We start from the raw sequence: 22,668 nt of genomic DNA, 5'->3' as shown, positions 1-22,668 counted from the left end.
TGACCTACAGGCTCATCAAGGTGACTTACATGCCTTGTGGCTTCAGTATCTCATACTGCTGAAGCCACCTTGTCTGATTACCTCTTAGGACTTTTTGGTTTCAGATCAATGTCTTCCACACAGGTGCAACTCCTTCTCCGTTGCACACCATCTGCTGAAATTTGCTGTGATGTATATACGGTGTATGTGAAGCTCTTTTGGATGCCCACAGCCTCATAAATATAGAGGGACACTGAACCGCTGTTAACACAAAGAGGGTTTTACTGGATTTCAGTCAACGTGTATTTCTGTCTTTTGTGACTTGCAATAAGATTTGCCCTCTTTTTAAATTACCAATTATGTAAGAGTTTCTGTGTGTCTGTGTATGAGAGGGAGAAAGAGAGAGAGATTAAAGATGACCTTACATTGCTAGCTAAATCCATAGCTAACCTATGTATATAATGTATATATATGATGCATTGGAAGGCTGCGCTGGTCCTAATTTTAGGTCTGAGGGCTATGATTAGGAGCTCTGTGCCTGCTGTAGCCTTTCATGGTCAGCAGAGGAGCTGAAGGTTGCCATTGTCTTTCAGAAGATACCCATAATGCAGCCGTCAGCAAAGACCTTGCATGTCTAGCATCACGGTTCCTGAATTGTGGCTCCAGTATCAAAACTGGTACTGAAAGCAAACGTCCGGGTGTCTAACCTACCATTACTGTCCTGTTATAACAAAATGCACATTTCTAAATAAAAACATCATATGTAGTTTGGTTCTCTGCTGCCAAACATGCTGAACAGAGCTTGTAAACCATGTTTGCATTAACTGGATTTACCGTTTATTTCAATGTGAAAATCAGTGGAAGAGGCACAACAAAAACACAGGAATAAATACGGGGATTTATTTTTCAAAAGTCGGATATATGTCATCAGTATAAACCAAACGACACGTACTCGTCATCGGTGGGTGATTAATTACCTGTGTTGTAGTTGTGTGCGAACAAGAAATAATGACGCATAAAATGTGTTCATATTCAGCAACATCAAACAAAAAAACACATCCGGTAGCAAGCATGGTTTTCAAAGACTGTTCACCCGACAATAATGCAGGGTTAAAACGCAAGACTTAGTTGTTCAGTCGCAAAGTTAAACTTCACATACGAGCAGCGGACCCAAAATTTACGACTGAAATATGTCGATATTTGCGAGGGACACTCTTCCGCGCCACCTAGCGGACGGCACTATATTGCATGTCTCATAACACTAGAGATCCCGTGAATTTTTATAACACGTTTGAGGCGATATACTTTAAGATATAGACGAGATCTTTGTATAAAAATATGGGTTATTATTTAATAGGAATGAGAAAGTTTCTACCAAAAACAAACAATTTTTAACTAGAAAGTGTTTTACATCTCCTGAGGGAGGGGCAACAAACCAAAACAGTTGCGAGACTGAGTGTTCCTGGACAATTATAAAATTTTTATTGCCCTGAGGCAGAACATATCACTGTTTACAATCATTAAAAGGCTAGCTCACATTATTATTTTTTTCACCGGGCTTGTCTTGGATCGAAGCGTACGGCACTAAATGTTCAGCAAAATAAAGGCTGCACGCTCGATATGCAGTGACCCCCCCCCCTTACCTCCCTCCCATTCAATCCCACTTTGCACGGCGAAACCCAGGAGCCGAACCAACCACATTTCGTGCGCACCAGCGAGAGAGAGAGGTACACACATAAAGATTACAAGCCAAGATAGACGCTCTACCACCGCCATCGGCACAGCGCGGACCCCAGCGATCGGCACTGCCTAAATGCTGCACAAGCTGAAGCTGTGGACTTTTTATCCCCTTGCAACTTTTCCTTTGCGGATTTCCACTGTTTTTGCCCTTTGCTACGCGCGTCCTCTGGCGATGGTGGCGGGATCTCCGGGGTTGTGGGAGCAGCCCCACGGCTTGCGGCTCGGGTTGAAGTTTCAAGGCTGGATGTAGCTGATTGGAGTAACAGAGTTTTATCCGAGAACGGAGAGGGGGAGGAGGGGATAATCCGAAGCGCCTCTGCCTATGTGTGACTCTCCAGCGGCCATGTTAACCAAGAAGCCCTGCGCTGCCGTCTATCCGACCGGTAAGGGAAAAAGCCAAGGTCCAGGCAGGCAAAAGACGTTTTTAAAAAGCATTTCCCTAACTATGATGGCCTGATGTTTTCCAGCCTGTTTGGACACAGTTCACTACACATGAGGGTCGGATTTTTTTCTTGACCTAAGCGTTTCTTAATGCTTTGTCTGCAATTCGGGTATGCATGCTGGTTTTATATTTTGGTGCCATATCAATGGCGATTTCCTTATTGCATAGCTTTATGTGGGAATGGGGAATGGGGAAGGAGGCGGCATGGTAATGGTCTTCACGAGAAGCTGAGTGGTCTTTTTTACGCCCATTTTTTGTTAACAGCCCTTTCAAATGTGTTTATATTTTATATTCTTCCACTTTTCTACATTTAATACTCACCTTGAGCGATTTGTCAACTTTGTTATTTTGACAGGGGTGGGCTATTATTGTCCGACATTATCGGGGAGTGAAATTAACGGACAGACATTGCTGTATGAAATAATGCATTTACTTGTAATAAAGCCCGAGATGCCTTCGATCGATTACAAGATGATCTCAAGATGTTGAATAAAATAATATACAGTGAATAAAATGTATGCAGTGAATTCTGTTTTCGATGATGGGGCAACGTTATGCATTTTTTTTGTACATTTTCGCAGGCAAAGGGGGTGAGATTGTCTGCCAGCTGCAGTCTTCCCCCGGAGTCGGCGCTGGGGGTCTCCGGGCCGGAGCTGGGACCGACCCACCATTAGCCGTCACGTTGCCCCCCATCAGGAACACGGCCCCCCTCACGGTACGGAGCACGCCTGCCGCTCTCACTCTGCCTTTTGCCTGCAACGATCAAATATTCCACCTTTAGAATCCTACACTTTAAAACAGGCGAATTATTTCAAGTTTTTCCGCCTCGATGTGCTGCCAGCGCCGATACTGTAACCAGCTCCTCCAGGAAACAAAGGTTTCCAGTGATACAGCAGCACGTACGCCGCTTCATCCAGACGGATTTCAGCTTGTTATACCAAAAAATCATAACCGTAAAGCACACCATAAAACCCGATCGGTATGTGTAACATACATCAAAGCCGTCGGAACCAGTTTATGGTTGGAGTAGTGACAAATATCAGTGATCATTATTTTATAGCTTACTGTGTGTGTATAACATAACCGAGCTTGTCACTGTAAATCGAGCAGGACTCCACACAATAGAAATGGAAACATGTAGCTTTAGACGAAGGACCGCAATAAACACGATGGTGTGTATCTGCGTTAATGCCACATTAATATGTGCTTCATCATATAAAACGACGGTATCAATAGGACAGGAAATTACCACACCTCTTTCCTGTGTGAGGTAAATATAGTATTTGTCAGTGAATAAATTATTTTATGGGTGTGCATACACACCTGAAAATAGCCGTTCAGCTGTGAGCAAAAGCCTCTTGCTGTCCCGCCTCCTTTTATTATTATTTTTTAAGCTTGAACGCCCAGCTACAGGGTGTGACAGTGAAGGACTTACCTGTCGACATCTTTACTGGTGTTCATTTCAACAGTCATGGATATTCCAGTCGGAAGCCTCATTCAGGTTTTCAACCAAGTTTATTTGGGTTCAAACAAGACTGGCTATACTGGTTTGTTAATTTGTTGGTTTGATAACTGTACCACTATATCTACTGGCTACCTAAAGGTGAGTAACGTGGGCTAGATCCCATCAGGCTGAGAAATGATCCCTTATGTAATGTAACTAAATAATAGTTAAGTTGAGTTTGTCAGAATTAGCAGATGTGCTTCTTAAAATGTTCCTTTACCGTTCTTTTGATCTGCTTGGGGTGTAATTTTCTGGGGCTTTTCTGGCTTTGCCACTTCCTCTCCTGCCATGTGGTCTGCACTGCTTGGCAAATTGACACTTTTGTGAAATGTGGGGGAAAAAAATTGTGCATTTTCATTTTTCTTCACTTCTGATGGTAACTGGGACAAGTAAATGAAGGTTCTGCTGGGTTGGGTCAGAGGAACATGCGTGTTGCAGCCCAGTATATTTTTGGAGACAGTTTTACTGATAATTGCTAGTTGCATCACAAAACTGGGAAATGAAAGCAGGTTGGTGTAATTTAACTCTGGAGCTTTTATCCCCAGTGCATGCAGGTTGGCTGATATGCACTTCTCTCCAGCGTTTTTGGTCACGTCGTAATTTGCTGCACGTTGTAATCTCCCCCCTCCTGTGCATTTTAGCATTGCACCCAAACTTGCAACGGGTGCGCGGGCAGGGTGTGAAGATCAGTCTTGAGTGTGCACACCGCTGAGTGCAGCTGTCGTTCTATGTACCTCTGTTGTCATTGCCGGGGGATCGGTGAGGTTTGTGTGTTAGATACACCAGGGACGGTCTGTGTAGAAGCTTATTTGTTCACCATTCTGGCCTGTTCCCAGTAGCCAAGCCTAGAATCCTTTACCATGAGAGCGGATTTGAATTTGCAGAACCTGCCTTTTGTTACCTTGTCCTAGCAAAATCTTGGCAGTTTTCCTTGATCTGTCGCCATTAATTAACCTCCAGATGGAGCTTGTTGGAAAACTTGGAAACAATGAACGGCGAATTCTGTGGGTGATTTATGACAATGGAAGTCGGGTCGAGGGCTTGTGGTGTGTGTGTGCTATCAAAGAGGCGTCCAGCTGGGTGTCTGTCAGGGTGCCCTTCAAAAACCCCAGCTGTCTGCGTCATGTTTGATCTAATTAATGGCAAATCCAGCGACAAAAAGGTGCTTTTTCGGCATTAGTAGATTTTTACCTTGCAGGCCATGTTTGCATATGTGTGTCTTGTATATTTAGGCGTACTCTGTCGGATCTCTGCAGAATCCGGATCTCCATGTCTACTTCGATCTTGTGGCGTGTTTTGTGACTGAATGGTGTTTCACCTTCATGCTTTAGATGCAGTCTCGTTGGCTGTGTGGTGTCGGAGAGCATTTTGTGTTCGTGGTCCAGGCGGGACTGAATCTTGTCCCCATTGGTAACCTTGAGCTGGGATTCCGTTTCATTTTCAGAGTGCATCATTAAAACCAAGAGACAAACCTTATAGCAGAGCTGTGGGGCAAAGTGACAGGATACCTCTTGGATCCACAGTGAGGTCTGGTTAGGCTTCTCTGGTGTTTTTTTTTTTTTTTTTTTGCTTTGTTTTCACCATGTGTGCTGACATTCATGCAGGTCTGCAGATGTTTTTGTGTGCTTTTCTTGCGACTTTGTTAGTCAGGCTTCATCATTCATCTTCACACTGCTTTTCCTGGTCAAGGTCGTGGTGGCAGCATGTGGAATGTCGCAGTAGATGTTATTTTCCATGGTTGCAGATTTTAGCTCATTTCGCAGTGTTTCCTGTGGTCTGCCATAGGACCTCCCTTACAAGATGCCCAAAGCACATCACTTGACTTCTTGTGATCCAAAGGTCCCTCTAGGTCTCTCAAGTCTTTACCCTGTCAAGGAGAGTGAATCTGGCAAGCCTATGGAGAAACCTCATTTTGGCCACTTGTATTGGACAACTTGTTCTTTCAGTCACTACCTATGACCTCATTACTCACCATCATAGGTGAGGATAGCTATGTGGACTGACTGGTAACCATGAGCTTCCCATGACAACTTAATACCTGCTTTATCGCCACAAACTTCCTCAATTCCCACAGAACTGCCACTACTGAACCGATCTGCCTGTCAATCTCTCGTTCCCTCTTAACATCACTAGTAAACAATATCGCGTGGTACTTCATCTCCTTCACTAAGGCCACACCCCCTCACCTAAAAGGAGTAATTCGCTCTTTTCCCAAGAGAATTCCATGATCTTGCGCTTAGAGGTTGCTTCACATACTGCATGCATGCTGGAGTTCCCCGTTGATGAGGAAGACAACATCACTTCTTTTCCTCCCCCATTCCGGATGCCCTTACAGTCACTGCTACGCCTTGGTGCCCCATCCTTGAGCATCACGAACAGGAGAGGCAACTAGACACACCCTTGTCAGAGGCCAACGGCCGCTCTAAACAACTTTGATTTTTGTGCCAAGTTGCAGACACTTATTTCATCCATACAAGGACCAAAAAGCATGCAATATGTGCCTGATATCCCATGTTCCTGTAACATGCTGAAACATGCAATCATACGCCTTCTGGTAGTCCACAAAGCATGTGTAGTCTCTCTTAGCATATTCCCATACCCTCACACAGCTGTGCGAGGGAGAAGAGTTGGCCCACTGTTCCAAGGCTGGGCTGAAATCTGTATTGTTCCTCCTGAAACCTAGGTTCAGCTGTGGGGCAGACTTCTCCCCAGTACCCTGGCGCAGACCTTTCTAGGGAGGCTGAGAAGGGTGATGTCCCAATAGTTGGAACACACCCTCATTATTTAGTTATTAGGTCATTTTTGCATTTATAGCAATGAATGGAAGTATGTCTGATGGTCATTAAAGCCTTAATAGGAATTAATGGAGTGATTTAAGGGTGCAGACCTAACCTGGAGATTGCCAATTCCAGCCCTGGAGGGTGCCCAGCTGTTGGGTCCCTGGCAGAGTACTTAACTTGAATAGCTCGCTTAAAACAACCTGCAGTATACAAGGACGGTTCTTTTTTTAATGGAACTGTCTGCTAGCTAGTTTGAAAAGCTAAATGAGTCAGTCGGGGTTACAATGGGACATCCAGAGTAGCCTCACTTTTGCATTTGTTTTTGAAGCTCTCAAAAGAACGGACAGACGCCTGGGAGCTGCACCCTCCCCTCGTTATGTGCAGTGAAACTTTGTGTAAGTAGGTGGCGATTGGAAGCGTGGAATAGCTTTCTTTGTGGACGGACTCTCGGACAGTTCGAGCAACGGAGCACTGGCTGGGAGCGCTTGACGCTCTTTCCTCAACATTACGCTCCGCTCTGCCAGAATCAGGTGATTAACACTGCGGCAAGAGATTTATCTGTGGGATTAGCGGCACCAAAATGGTAAGATCGACTTGCCGGGTGGAACGCATGGGGCGGCAGTGACAAAGAGAGAGAAACCGGCCGGTCGCATTCCTGAAGAGCCACAGGTTCTGCTGGCTTTTCCTCAATGTCATTCCTAATGACATTAGCTGCAAGGAGAGGGTGTTCTCCGAAACTCGCATGACCAGGTTTGGCTAGCCCTGGTGTACAGCAGTATCTGTTCTAGTGTTCTGTGGTATTTTAAGTTCTCAGTGTGCGTATACAAAAGCACAGGGTAGGTGCTTAATATTATCTGCTAAATATTCATCCTTTTGCATTTTTGGATGCATCCAGTGTCCCTTTAGTAGAAATTATGGAAATTATCCTCAATGACTCTGAGATTATAGGTCAGTATTGGTCTGCTGAGCTCTGAAAAGCTTAGTGTTTTGGTTTTGTGTTGTAGCTGTAATGGGAATTATGCCTGGCAAACTGTTGGAAAAGGGTCCCTCCAACAAGGCAGGGAACCAGACTACACTGTAACAAGCAAAGATGCGCAGAGAAGAAATGAGGAATGGGGTTCAGCCTCGGAATTCAGATTAGCAAACAAGCTTAACCTAATCAAGTAGCTAATGATGTTATGGAGTGCTTTGTGTATTAAATTCTGTATCAGGCTTGCAGTTTCTTCCCGTTATGCTAATTTGAACAACCCAACAGGGGGACTAAACAGAGCCTTGGACAGAAGCCGCAGGATGTCGTGTGTGAGAGACGTTATCAAGTTATCAAGGAAACCGGCTTCTGAGAGGGAGTTGGAGATTCGCGGAAACAGGAAATGCACACTTCTTGATCTTTGTGTACATAAAAAAAAAAAAAAAAAATCCTCATTTAGCAAAATCAGAAGGATTGGACCTTAGCCATCATAGCAACGTCCTGTGTTATTAATTTCTCTCTCACTAAAGCACAAAAGTAGCTTGCTTGTGCTAATTTAATGGCAGGCCGTCTAGGGAAGCAATGTTGCTTAAAATGTGAGCGTCATCTACCCCTCAATCCGACTTTCATTGACATAAATCAGCCATAGAATAGGGCCTGAATTATGTGTACACAGCTCAGTGTTTCACAAACACCAGATACGAAAGTAAGAAAAATGTACATGACATTCCAAGTAATCTAGAGGCTCAGCCAAACACTCTACTTAAAGCCTGTTGAAAATAAGGGTTATTGCATTCTGATATTAGGCCAGAAGGATCATGTAACATTTTAAAGCTGGCCTGCAAATTATGTTTTAAATAAATTTATGCTATGTTTATGCAATATTGCTGGCTGACTTTGTTTTTGGGACACAAGGTTGGGGGGAAGGGGAACGGATGAGTTTATGAAAAAGACGACTACTGAAAGAGGGGAGTTTTAGTTAGTGTGTTTCTGAGGCTGACATTTTTCCATTTGGAATTTCACACAGGTAACGGTACCATGAAGAAAGAGAGTTTTTTTTAAAATGTGTTTTATATTCTGTGCTAATGGATAGTTCACTTTCACATATGCTGTACTAAATATTTAAACAGCACATGAACGGAGGGGAACAAAGGATGGTTTTGTAGGCTAGTTGCTGATAATTAGCTGCACTAAAACGAAAATCTTGACTTCGATTAATTCGTAAAAGCTGATGTCGTGATGGTGAGGTTGCTATCCAGACTACATCCTGGATTAATTTTCAGTATGTGAAAATATGATAGCTGTTCTTGTTCATTAAAAGCAAGTGTCGGTGTTATATGTCATATAAATATGTTTGATGTCATATAAACTTACTGCTATTTGTCATTTGTGTTTGTGTCGTGTTGTTTGGGATTAGCTGCATTTTTCTGTGGATGTATTTGTATATCCGACAGCCCAGTTCCTGTAAGACTGCTCAAGTTGGTAAGGCAGGATGTTTGGTTCTTGTTTCAGAGTTTGAATCCCATCCCACAATGCTGGGGAAAGTCTAGTAGAACCATACGTTCTGCATCCTGTTTATGTTGGTTTACGTCCTGTCACTTGCCTATAGGTAGGTGATACCACATGAGTCATGATTACTGGTCATGATGGGTCTTGCATCACAACAACGTAGTGCATGTAAACTGTGGAACAGGTGTGCCTGAGATCTGCTTGCGAGCTCCACACGGTCCTTGCTGCTGAAAGGGCTTGTAATTACAGATGACCTGAGAAGGTTTTAGCCTCTCATAAGGTTGTAGCCTGAGGAACTTGGGGGTGGGGTAAATGTCACCTAATGCCTTTTTAATGAAGCTTGTATACAAAATTAAAAATATGATCTTCATACTGTATGTTTTATTGCATTTTCAACCTCTAATTGCTGTAATTGTTGGTTTTTCTTTCAGATTGGGGGAAATAAGCACACAATGAATGACCACTTGCACATTGGGAACCACCAGCAGATACATGTTCAGCAACTGTTTGAGGAAAACAGCAACAAAAGGACACTGTTGACCTCACAGCCCAATGGCTTGACGACAGTGGACCGGACGGGTCTCCCAATGCCCGACAGGCAGCTGGAGGGCACCCAGTGTCGTCAGAGCAGTTCCATCTCCCTGAAGTCCTCTGATGGCAAGTCTAAACCAGTCTCTCTAACACCTGAGCAGGCTATGAAGCAGTACATGTCCAAACTCACGGCCTTTGAGCATCAAGAAATATTCAACTACCCGGAGATTTACTTCACTGGTCCAAATGCCAAGAAGCGGCCCGGCGTGGTTGGGGGCTCCAATAATGGTGGCTATGATGACGACCAGGGCTCCTACATCCACGTGCCCCATGACCACATCGCTTACCGCTACGAGGTGCTCAAGGTCATCGGCAAGGGCAGCTTTGGGCAGGTGGTGAAGGCCTATGACCACAAGTCGCACCAGCACGTGGCTCTCAAGATGGTGCGCAACGAGAAGCGCTTCCATCGGCAGGCGGCCGAGGAGATACGGATCCTAGAACATCTACGCAAGCAGGACAAGGATTCCACCATGAACGTCATCCACATGTTGGAGCACTTCACATTCCGCAACCACATCTGCATGACTTTTGAACTGCTCAGTATGAACCTCTACGAGCTTATCAAGAAGAACAAGTTTCAGGGCTTCAGCCTGCCGCTGGTGCGCAAGTTTGCACACTCCATTCTCCAGTGTCTGGACTCTTTGCACAAGAACCGGATCATCCACTGTGACCTCAAACCGGAAAACATCTTGCTCAAGCAGCAAGGTCGCAGTGGGATAAAAGTCATTGACTTTGGCTCCAGCTGCTATGAGCACCAGCGGGTCTACACTTACATCCAGTCCCGTTTCTACAGAGCACCGGAGGTCATCCTAGGGTCTCGCTATGGAATGCCCATTGATATGTGGAGCTTGGGTTGCATTTTGGCGGAGCTTCTGACAGGGTACCCTCTTTTGCCAGGGGAAGACGAAGGGGACCAGCTAGCCTGCATCATCGAACTTCTCGGAATGCCTTCACAAAAGCTGCTGGATGCATCCAAAAGAGCCAAAAATTTTGTTAGCTCCAAGGGCTACCCTCGGTACTGCACAGTCACTACCCTGCCGGACGGCTCTGTGGTGCTGAACGGAGGACGCTCACGTCGGGGCAAAGTTCGGGGTCCCCCTGGGAGCAAGGATTGGGTGACGGCCCTCAAGGGCTGCGATGACCCTCTCTTCTTGGACTTCCTCAAGCAGTGTCTGGAGTGGGACCCCTCTCTGCGCATGACCCCCAGCCAGGCCCTGCGTCACCCCTGGCTCCGGAGACGCTTGCCAAAACCCCCCACAGTGGACAGAACCCCCATGAAACGAATCACAGAGGGCTCAGGTGCTATTACGTCAATTTCCAAATTACCTCCGACTTCTGGCTCAGTCAGCAAGCTGAGGACTAGTCTGGCACAAATGACTGATGCCAATGGGAATATACAACAAAGAACAATGCTGCCAAAACTAGTCAACTGAACGTCAGACACGTTCTGTCCACTAATTTATTTTTTAAAAGGAGACATTTTTATTTCCAGAGGCTGTAAGGAAAGCGAAACCATCCTACTCCTGGACATCACTCTATTATAAGTGCGATCACCGCGTTTTAGGGTTAGCGCTGTGTTTTAGTAATTATTATATTGCTGTTTTTATTGCAAATCTTTATAAATCTTGAAATGGTGAAAAGGAAACAAGGCTTTTGGGTTCTTATTAGAGGGCTTGCCAGGACAGGGTTGCCAACACTTGTGCAGTCAAGCCAAATAAATTATGAAGCCCAACTGTTGTGTAGTGCAGTCGTTAAGAGCGATGACGTGGCTGGCCACGAGGTAGTAAGACTGCAAATCGAGTCCTAGGGGTCTGTGGGGCTTTTCTTGGTTCTCTCCTCTCGTTATCGTAGGGCTCATCTTATAAAGGGGAATAAAAGTACCTCATTTCTATTCAGGTAGCAGAAGGACAACCTTTTGCAAGGGGAGGGACGTTTTGAGCGATAAGACTAGAATACGGAATTACTGGAAGGAAAAAATATCGAAGGAGGTAACGACAAAAAATGTTTCGTTTGAAAAGTTTACATGACTTGGTACGTGCCTAAATTCTCTTGACATTCCTTACAAACAGGAACTGCTAAAAGTGGCATGGTGCGTTTGTAGAAACGCGGGGAAGAGCAGCGCTAATGCTAGGCACTGTTGCCGTAGCCTTTTCTCACGTCTCATTTGTAGATTGACTACAAAAAAACAAAAAAAATTTTTACAGAGCAGGGAAAACTACTCTGGTGCTTTACCTTTGTAATTAAGGTATTTTTTGTTCTTTTTTAAAAAAAAAAAAAAAAAAAATTCAAGTCTGAAACATGGTTGTTACGAATTCTGCTTTACCATAGCGGTTTGCACGCTAATGCGCTAACTCTCCTGGTGGGTGGCCCTGAGCCGGACTCTGCTGACGCGAGAGTGAACAGAAGGGGCCCGCAGGTGCAAACCCAAGGCCTGTGATTCCAGGGCTTCCCACGCAGGCGGCCCTGCCCCGGAGTGTCCGTCCTGAGGGCGCCTGTGCTCTGCCCTCAGATAACGCGGGCAGTTTAGAGTGCTTCGTTTCTGTTCCCGCTCTCTGTTCAGGTTGTCCACTGTAGCAATGTTTACCGTCCCCTGCTGACTTGCTGTAGAATAGGGTTTGCGCTTTGGAAAATTAAGTAGGGCAGTCTTGAGTGGGCTCATAAATGTTTGGCAGGCTTTAAAACCCAAAATAGCTTGTTCCCTTTTCCCTTTTTGAGGCCAAAAGGTGGTGTAGTATTTTGATGTTTTGGATCCCCTTTGCTCAATTAATTTATTTTTTTTTGTCCTTTTGCTTGACATCTTTTTAATCCAATATCCTGTTTAAATGATTTCAGCTATGCACTGTTCATTAGTGAACACCTAGCCAGATGTGTATCTGGCATTTTACGAGCTTTTGTCTCGATAGGAAGTGAGAGCTACCATTTCGGTTGCATTTTTGACACGTTTTTAAATACTATAACTTTGTTGACTTGTTTTTAGAGCTTCATATTTATTTCGTACATGATTTTCACTGAGGACTTTTAGGAGGAGAAAAAATACAAGAAAAGCCATACTGGAAACGGTAGGGCGTTAATGTGCTGCATCAGCTTTGTTACCACGGTAACTGCAGCGTGCACTAACAGTGTTCTCTTGGAATGATGTCACCTAATACCACACCCAGACTCCTCTGTTAAGTAGAAGGAAAGGAATCCCTTGTTGAGGAGGCTCTATGAGTCAGAGGGCAGACCAAGGGTTGTCAGGGACTCCTGACAGGCAGCCGTGGCAACCGCCCGTGCCTTGCGTCTCTAGTTGCTGATTAACTATCAACCCTCCTTTGTAGCAGAGCTCTGACTAGCATCTCATTGGCTGTTCCCCCAAACTGTATCCGACCGACAACCAATGAGCAAAGAGAGTGCATCTTCACAATAACTTCATTTTGTACTGGCAGTAGTGTGTAAACTGATGCCCTACGGTGTGTAACAATGTGCCTTTGGTTATCAATGCTGTTTTCTTTACAGTAGTTCCCTTTTTTAGTGGGGGAGGGGTATGATTTATAGTAGTTATTTAGTGACACTGTTTCTTATACAGATTTGAGTAACATCTACAGAGTCTCTCATGATCCGTTACATTCTGAGAAGCAAAGTTGTGTAACGCTTCATATAGAGAATGTTTTCATACCCTGTGTGGAAAAGAAGTCATTTTATTAAAGTCCCTGTCTCAGCACAGAAAGTGATTTTTAAAAAAGAGGATCATATTTGAGCAGACCTCTCTCACAGGGTGGACGCTAACTTCACTGTAATATCCTTTGTCTTAACATGAAGCAACTCAGAATTAAACATTAAATTTTAAACTTGACACTAGTTAAAAATAATCTATACAAACATTTTTACCTCAGACTGTTTATACGTTTATAAGCACCCAGGGCATGTGGGCATGTACCAAAGTGCATTCCCATCTCGCTATCTGTGGCTACAGCATTGGTAGTGCACACGCTGGATCACGTTACTTCTGAGAAAAGGCACTTCAAGCCATTCTGTCACTCAAGGGCCATGCTTAGATAATGTCTGCTCCCGGTCAAGAGAAGCATTTCGCTCTGATGCTACAAGCCCACGTAGTGTGAATCCATCAGCGCTACCTGCTTCGATGCACCTGGGGGTTGGCATGACCTGTCGCAAGGCACATTGGGCAGCGGGCATGAAATCTGACGTCCGACGCGGCTGTAGCACAGACATGGCGGTATACCAGCTGTGCCATTTCGAAGGTGTGCACCTTCTGCTGTTTGTGTCAAAATCCTAGGGCTGAATCTGAGTCAGCCGCTGTCCGTCAACATCTCGGGCAGCGGCTGGCATCTCTGTGTGTGTGTTTTTTTTTTTTTTTTGTTATAAGACTGAGAAACCAATCGGAAGACTTGTGAGTATTTTGCTGGAGTTATGTGTACTGTACATATGAGGTTACTCTGAATGCACCGTGGACATGTATATATTGTGGGTTTTTTTTTTTTTTTTTTTTTTTTTTGGTTTTTATTTTTATTTTTGCTCGTTAAATGCTGCTGAAAACACTACATAATTGCAGTAGTGGGTTTTAATCCTGGCGGCCAGTTTTATGATACTGTATGTATTGTACAGCTGATGAAGTAAACCTTTTTTCTAGTGGTCATTTGTTAAATTTTATTGTTGTGGCCAGAAAATATTAATAAAAATACAATTAATGTGCATATTTACAGATGGCTGGAGCGTCGTTCCTTGTGATGATGTGGAACATGGTATTTCATTACAATTGAATATGTTCTTTTTTAGAACCAATTTGTAGCATGTAGTATTTACCATGTAGTGTTATGTCCCATTGATCATAGTCAATGGGGAACAAAATCATAAGGGGTGGGGGTATTCATCCCCAGTCGAGGGAACTTTCCAGCTCTTCCCAACAGACATGTGGGGAGGGGGTGAAATAATAGGTGTCCATTTAGCAATAGGAGGATCTCTGTAAGCTCTGGGTCCGCACTACACAAACCACGAAGGTGAAAAATAACGGACCTTTTTTGGTGGATGTTTAATAAATAATGAGAGATTGAAGAAATTAAATTGCCTGCTGGATCATGGACAACATCCAGGTTACCGTGGGGGGGCAAAGTATCGAAGCTGAAGAGCTGTTGGCTAAACACCTGAGCCAGAGGCTCTTGGTGCATTAAATATGTCACAATCTCACCAGTTTGGAGATGCAGGCTTCAGCACTTCAAGGGCTCCGGCTGCTGCCCTCATTCATGCCAATAGTGAGCGGCATGTCCCCGATGTCATTTCCTGTGGACAGGGGGCAGACATCGGGAGGGGTCGGACATGACGGTGGCAGGTAGGAGGCTCACGCAGGGGTGCCCGCCTTCCTGTGCCAGCAGCATCACGAACGCAAGGTTGGCTTTTTGTTTGTCTCTGTATGTCACATGGTCAGACACTGGACATTTCACCCCAGAAATACTCTGCCCTCCTGGTCCTGTTAGCTTGGCTACTAGAATGACTTAGATTTACCAGAAAGCCTCCATGCATCAGGTGGGAAGCTGCGTGACGTGACCTGGCACGCTGTGGGCAGTTCCTGATAGATATGGATACTGAAAACTCCCTGAACACTGCCACTGCACCTGTACATACATCTGCAGCCCGATACCTGAGCTACTGACCCAATCTTTTCATTCCCAGGAGGAATTTTATAAATCTGGAATCCTTGAGTGGCAGAGCTTAGGTATGTACGGACTTGGTTCCGGGCAAAGACTCTAAAGTCTATTTCCACTTTAAAAATGACAGGATTATCATTTAGGGTATCAACAGTAGTGGGAAAAGCCATTTCAGTTTGAAAACTCAGAGTTCCAGTTACATGGAGGAAAGAAAAATATGAGCAAAATCTGAAAAATTATGTATGTGTTTTGAAGGTTTTTTTTGTAATTGTTCTACTGAAACTCAGGGTTGCAGGCTACAGGCTGAAATATTGTTTTGGAGCTGCAGGTGTCTTCGCTGAAATCTGAGATGGGAGGGAGGGGGGGGGCAATAAGCACTTACATCTCAAGTAGCCCGAAAGGTCAGGCGCATCACAGTAGCTGTTCACAAACCTGCCCGTCAGCTTGGTTTTCTAAAAAAAATGCCTCTGGACAAAGAGGACAAGGCAGCCTTTAGCAGCACAAAACCACAGACACGCTGTGGCACCCTGAGGGCCAGCGGCAGGACCAGCGGATGGTCACATCCCTTTGCATCAGGTCAGCTGATGTGTCATGCCAGTGTCTCCCTCTACAGCTGGCCGGTGTTCCCAGCACCCCTAAAAACCAGGGCTATAGTCTGCGAGAAAATACCCACAATGCACTGTGAATTGTACAGACGCATACAGCGATGCTTCATGTTTCCCACAATGTCTGCTACCAACTGCTTGCTCATAATATAAATGATAAATACAGCATTTTAAAAGTAACATGACTCTAGCAACGTCTGCAAAGACAGAAGCTTACATTTCAATTTTAAATATTAAATAATTACAAAATAATAATTTTAAACAGGCATCTATATTCATGTTCACTTTATGCTGCATTTTGCTAATTGCAAATGTCAGCTGATAATGGTTGCTAGGATACTGACACAGAGCATTTTGGAATGTAGTGTCTGAAACCATCAATTTGTTTCACTTTCTGATACAGGAAAGAGTGAGTGAGTGAGTGAGTGAACCTACCAGCCAACCATTTCTAATACACCCCAGGCCTGTGGCTTGACATTCTCTGATGAAAAGATGGTCAATATCTAAACAGCAATTTTAATACCCTTATTCTTATTTAAGAAAATACATCGCTGAAAAAACTCCATTTACAAATTTACAAATTACTTGCAAATTACAGTCCATTCTTTTTATGGACGATGAGTCTGCAAATAAATAAATATTCAATATTCACTAGTGTTTGCGAAAAGTATCTGAATTAATCTTTAAACATTTTAATAATCACATGCATAAGTGTGGAGTGAAAAATAAGAACGGGAATAAGTCCAACAAGGGCCAGTTATTGGCGTGTGAGGTAAAGGTAATTTGTGTGCTGATTTAATTAATATCCCATTGACAGGTGTGGTTCTTGTTAACTCGTCACTGCACAAACTCTAGTTAGCAATCGAATTAGCAAAGCATGGCCTCATAGCATTCCTGAAAATGATGCACTGCAATAAAGAAATATTAATTTGTGATTATTCATTATACATGCCTAAGAAGTGACCTTGTTTTCACCATACAATAGAGCGTAGTCCTGCTTCTAAGAAGGTTGCCAGCTCCTCTTCAGATGAATTGCTGAATGTGGTCATTGTGAAAAACGGCGATCAGCTCAATGAAGTGTAGAGTGTTTTTTTCTACCCTAAGTTCCAGCCCCAAAATCGTTTGCATGGTTTTTCCTCACCTGTGCTTAGCCTTTTGTAGCATATTTACTGAGAATGCCCTGGTACCACCTACATCATAGACTTAGTACAGGGATTGATGCATTTACAGCATCGATTAAAACGGCAGCTCAGAAAAAGCAGGGATGGTTCATATGCCTTGAGGATGACTGCGGGACTCTGCTTTCACGTCCTGCATTACATAGTGAGTACTCGCCAGTACGTTTGTAAGTTACAAAGTGAGTACTCGTCAGTATATTTGTTAGTCACATAGTGAGTATTCGTCAGTATATTTCTTAGTCACATAGTGAGTACTTGTCAGTATATTTGTAAGTTACATAGTGAGTACTCGTCAATATATTTGTAAGTTACATAGTGAGTACTCGTCAGTATATTTGTAAGTTACATAGTGAGTACTCGTCAGTATATTTGTTAGTCACATAGTTAGTACTCGTCAGTGTATTTGGATGTTAATGTATAGTTTGTGAGGTACCTAAGTACTCTTGCAGTCCTGCCCTGCCCTGGTTCCTCCTGACCCCATCAAAGTGTCCTTGAGCAAGACACTGAACCCCAAATTGCTCCCGGTGTGCAGGTTGGTGCCGTGCATGGCAGCCTCCACCACCGGTGTGTGTGTGTGTGTGTGGATGGGTGACTGTGAGGCATAAATTGTAAAGCGCTTTGAGTACTCGTAAGAGTAGAAAAGCGCTATATAAATGCAGTCCATTTGCTTTCTGGCTGTATCTGAGGTACTGCAGCTATTAGGCGACCTTGGATTTCACATGACTGTCACTCTCCTCAAAACATTGTGTTGAATCTTGCCTGCTGCTACATATTGAATGAACCCTATTAAATGTTCAGCTACTTAGAAAATGTGGTTATAATTTAAAAATGGAAACTGCTATTGACTATATTAAGGTTTTCTTTAATAATGAATGTTATCCAGTGTTTGCAGACTTCAGTGTACTTGTGTTCACCTGCTGTGATGAAACAGTAATTTAAATAAATGCTAACTGTGACACTATAGTGGAACAAACCATTACAAATGAATTAGTCATCAAATACGAAATTTCTACCATGGGCAGGTGTCAAACACGGTTTGTTGGTGCCGGGTCTTGCATGTTATGCAGATGTGGTGTCACATTCCGGGAATGAGTCCTTATCTGACGTCAACATCTGCCTTACGAAATCCCCTGTGTATCTTTATGGGGGAAACACCGCAGGCTGGGAAGTGAGGGCGGGCAAAGGGAGGTGATTAAATGGTGCGTCACAACGACCAGTATGGGGGAGGGGCCAAAAGACACTGTTTATTCCACACATAGGTGATTCTAGGATGTTTTTTAAGGTGAAGGGACATAAAAGGGGCCATAATTTAGCCAGAAGGGCCAACCCTATCGTGACCCAATGGTATGTTTTGATTCAGTGAGTGATGGGGGCGGAGACACTCCGGGGGCCAATCAGCTTTCAGTGCTCCTGTGGCCCCGCGCCACTATCAATCCCTGATTGCACAAATAAAGGCATTTTCAATCTTGAGGCAGGCATAAACGCTCACCTGCATAATCTATATGTGTCTTAATTTAGTAATTTAGAGGTAGAAAAGAAGTTTGGAAACCTGGGGTAGGTGGCATTTCTGTCTCATAAACTACAAACCATAACAACACAAAAGGTTTTGAACTGTAACGTTCCCTGCAGAGGTAAACCAGGCAGTGACTCACAGTTTGTGGCAAACTCCCTCACTTTTGGGTTTATGTATTGCTTTGTATTACGATCCTGCAATTTCTTCCCATGGCAAATCAAAAATGCCCAAAGGGAGGATGGCTGGGCCTGGGGAGGGGCAATGCAGGGTGACCATGTGCTGTTTGGTTTGTAAAATCCCCTTGCAAATCCTTTGGTTTTTCACAGCCCAGTGTGTGGAAGTGTTACGTTTACCTCTCAGTTGAGGTTATTAATAGATGTTTCCATTCATCTTTGTCCTGTAATATACCGGAGATGTAAAGACATACAACTAGTCCAATTGCTCTGGAATGTGAAGTCCCAGTCTGTCTGGGAACGGTGGCATCCCCATGTTCAAAACCCAAATGGAATGGCCCGGTTTTGTGAGTTGGTATCATTTTACTCTTTTTCAGGGTGGACAGGGACCGTGGACCACAGTGATAAATAATTAGTCTAAGAAGTCCGGATTAAATTCCCCAAACCTTTCACTATTGTTCTTTATGGTTACTGAGCCCCTCGGTTCTTTCTGAGCTTGCCAATGGCCGTTTGCAAGTCACTGTGCCGTTAGTTTGTTGGCCAAGGATTCAGAAGGTAACTCAACTCAGATTTTATCCCAGGAGAGTCCAGCTGAACAGCCTCTGTAGCTTTCAGGCAAGGGGTGTCTATTATCACGGCCGGGGAGTGACTGGACCCCAAAGAGGTGAACATGCACTTATGAGTGTGTGACTGTGAGTGCAGAAGATGATTCATAGGACCTATGGCAGAGTTTTTGTACTGATTTAACCACAGGAGCTGCATTATTTATACAGTGTGTGTGTGTGTGTGGTTGGTGGTAATGGCAAAACTTGTCAGTGAGGGTTGCGATTCACTTATTTCTCTTTTTTTTAAACCATGCTCTCCGTGACCCAACAGCTGAGAAATCTTGACCTATGGGACATAAGTCCAAGATCAGTCCTCCGCTCTGCCCTTCAGACACGCAGAACAGTATGGTGCAATATAACGAAGTGCCTATTCTGCAGGTAGCTACAGAGGTCAGGAAATGAGCCAGTATTTGGTAATAAGTAATTAATTACTCCAGCTGTAATTTATGTTTGCTTGAGGTGTTACGGGAAGGGCTGAGATTTTCTCCATGCAGGTTAAGAAACGCCGTTGCTGATGTACACGGGTAGGAATGCCGAGGCGTGTTCGTAACAGTTAAGGAGTCTAAGAAGAGGGTGCGTTATTGGCAGTGAGTGTCTGCGTTTTTTGGAGGTTGCTCGGCCCCATTCAGATGTGCTTTCTGACTCTCGTATTTCCTGTCCCTGTCGGAGCTACCCTTGTGCTGGGGGGCGCACCCTCCCCCGCTCTGCGATGCCTGAGCTTGGCTTGGATGCTCGGATGCAACGGCGGGGGTTGTAAAGGTGAGTGTCATCTTAACAGGGTGAACATGAACATAACGAGCTACAGAGACACGCACACTCTCTGCTTTCGGACCCCGGTAGATGGTTTAAGGGTCAGAGGAATAGCAGGTGCAAGCTGCTGCCCCACAATGCCCCTCTGCAGGGTCACATGCTCTGCGCAGACGACGTGTGTGTCTGTCGTCTTCTGCCATTCTCTCTCTCTTTCCTGTTTCACACGCCATTTAATATAAACGATGTATTCATGAATTGGCACACACTCACCGAGCGCCTTGGGGTGCCTCTGTTATGAAAGGCACTATATAAAAATTAATTTAATCTTTTTAAATGCACTCATCTCCATCTCTCTGTATGTGCTTTGTGAGTACAGGGTGTGGACGTGGTAGGCTGGGTCCGCTCCGGTGATGGGCTTGCTTATTCACTTCGACACGCCTTCCTCCCTCTCTTGTGGTATATGGCCCTGTCTGTTGTGCTGCCAGCAGCGAGTCTCACACACCTACACAGAGTTTGCATAATAATGATGATAATAATTATTATAATACTGGTATAGTGGAAGGTGAAACCACAGCCGGCCAAGATTAATAACCGAAGTATGTTAATTATTATATCCAGTTAGCCAGAGTCGAGCAGATTTAAGAACCATCTTTAACACTACAGAAGCTATATCTGCCAAGGCAACGGCGGAGCATATAGATAGCAGGACAAAGGAGGCTATTGCTGACCCTGCGTTCCAGTCTTGTGGCTCTGGGTCTATTCCCAGGACTGGCCCTTTCATTAACCGCTTGTTACGGGGAGGGCAGCCAGTTGTGACAGACTAGGCAGGGCCTGGGAGGCAGTGTCTGCGACATGCCGGCCCCCGATCCCCTGCGCCCCCTCCCTCTACACCGCCCCCCCCACCACCCCCCACCCCGGTGGCTCATGTGCTTAATAAATGGTCTGCAGCCGGGAGGTTAAACGCCCAGTCTGGCAGGAAAATGGGTCGGTCGATGATGGCAGGAGATTCATGGATGGGGCTGCATGGTGTGCCCCCCCCCCCCAAAACCGTGGACGCAGTTAATGAATCAAAATCACAAATGAGGCTAGGAGACACCAGAGGGGGGGTCATGTGACCGTGACTGTGGTGCCGGTGGCTTATGGGCCGTCAGGCTTTGCACACCCATATAGCTCTTCACATTCTAATGCAGTAACAGCAAAGTTGTATAACCCATGAACTACATTTAAGGAAAGATTAAAACCTAAAACTAAATTCACTCAAGATGATATTTAAAACAAAGTATTATCTTTGGGTATTCATTGTGAAAACTGCTTAATATCTGTATCAAATTAAAAATGTTTTTTAAACGAATTCTTGGTTTATATATGCCTCTGGCAATACATTGTCTTCCAGCAGCACTGAAAAATATGGGATAGGGTTTTGAACTCCCTGCTTTGACAGTTACTGCACCGGAAAGCTACTCAATGTGCAGGCAGTATCTTACAGGGGCAGTCGATTGAATGAGACTAGTGCTTAAATATAAGCTGCGCCTGTCCTTCTGCCTAAAGCTGCTTCCCTGAAAGCTGAAGTAGAGGTATTTGTCCAAAATGCATCTTCTAAATCTAAAGATGTCACCTAGGAGTTACATATTTTTTTGTAGAGACACACAAAAAAATTGAATTTGTCATAACTAACCTCATCTGTGCACTCGCTGGTCAATGCAGAAGTATTACGTGGGATTGACTTAGGTCTGTGTTTCTGTCCTGAATGGAGCCTGATCTGAGAACTGGTCAGACTCTGACATATGTTAATAGAGCAGGGGTCTCCAACTGGCATCTACCGGAAAACACTGTGGCTCATCAGAAGCCAGGTAGGATAGAAAACCTACTGGATAGTAGCTCTGCAGGACCGGAGTTGGAATCCCCTGTAAGACAGGATATGTAAATAAACATCTTCTTTATGAGGCTGTCATTAGTCATGAGGCCAGCTCTGACAGTCTCTCACCGTGGACTTGTGTCAAACGGCTGGCCAGGTCTCTTCCCGCATCCTCCTCGGGTCCATGACCGCTCTGGATGCCATGGGCTGCCTGACCTAGCACTGGGAACCTCTCATGGGTTTCCCTGAAGTTGCAAACTGCCTCTTTGGCACGTGCGAGTTGGGCTTTTGAGGAAAGCGTGCATCAGGTCCACACCAGTCACAGGTGGAACGGCTTCTGTTAGTGATAAACACGCACATAGACTTAAAGGAGCAGGTTTGTAGCAAACATGGCACAGTCAGCTAGAAATGATACCAAAGACTTGGTAAATTAACTTTGACCAACAAATATAAAGTTATTAAATGCTATTTATCAATGCTGTTATTTATTATTAAATGCTATTCATTCCTGCTATTATTATACTATTCTATTATTAAATGCTATTTTAGTTGTGAGAGTCAGAAAAAACAATTTGTGCTGAACCCCTGGCTGCTCTCTCGCTGGGGCTTGACTGAGAGCCTTAATCACTCTGATCAGTACGAAACGCGTCTGTTCCTTATGCGGGTGAGACTCCTGGTCCCGGTCCTCGCCTAAACAAGCCCCGCGGCTGTTATCCGAGATTCTGTTTTGATTCCCACAGTGGAAATTTGCTGGCAGTGAGCACATGCCGTTTGTAAATAGTTACTCGACCATTGCCCCCCCTCCCACTGCAGGGCTGCCAGCTTGGCCCCGGACGCC

The 22,668-nt window shown here is 44.6% G+C and overlaps 1 protein-coding gene across 4 annotated transcripts; it reads left to right on the top strand.

The window, feature by feature from the left end:
• Nucleotides 1-1,651: 1,651 nt before the first annotated feature.
• dyrk2 (dual-specificity tyrosine-(Y)-phosphorylation regulated kinase 2) lies at nt 1,652-14,209 on the top strand. Of its 4 annotated transcripts, XM_023826415.2 has the most exons (3): nt 1,652-2,102; nt 2,743-2,876; nt 9,353-14,209. In XM_023826415.2, exons 1-3 carry the CDS (start codon nt 2,042-2,044, stop codon nt 10,943-10,945), a joined length of 1,788 nt encoding a protein of 595 aa, XP_023682183.1. In that variant the 5' UTR covers nt 1,652-2,041; the 3' UTR covers nt 10,946-14,209. The 4 variants fall into 4 exon arrangements, with proteins under 4 accessions (XP_023682183.1, XP_023682194.1, XP_023682203.1 ...); XM_023826426.2 differs by lacking the exons at nt 1,652-2,102; nt 2,743-2,876 and adding an exon at nt 3,595-3,764; XM_023826435.2 differs by lacking the exons at nt 1,652-2,102; nt 2,743-2,876 and adding an exon at nt 4,706-7,028.
• Nucleotides 14,210-22,668: the final 8,459 nt, after the last annotated feature.

The sequence above is a fragment of the Paramormyrops kingsleyae genome, chromosome 1, assembly GCF_048594095.1.
Source record: "Paramormyrops kingsleyae isolate MSU_618 chromosome 1, PKINGS_0.4, whole genome shotgun sequence".
NCBI lineage: Eukaryota > Metazoa > Chordata > Actinopteri > Osteoglossiformes > Mormyridae > Paramormyrops > Paramormyrops kingsleyae.
Note: the sequence above shows the minus strand (reverse complement) of the source record. Positions and strands in the feature narration are given on the sequence as shown.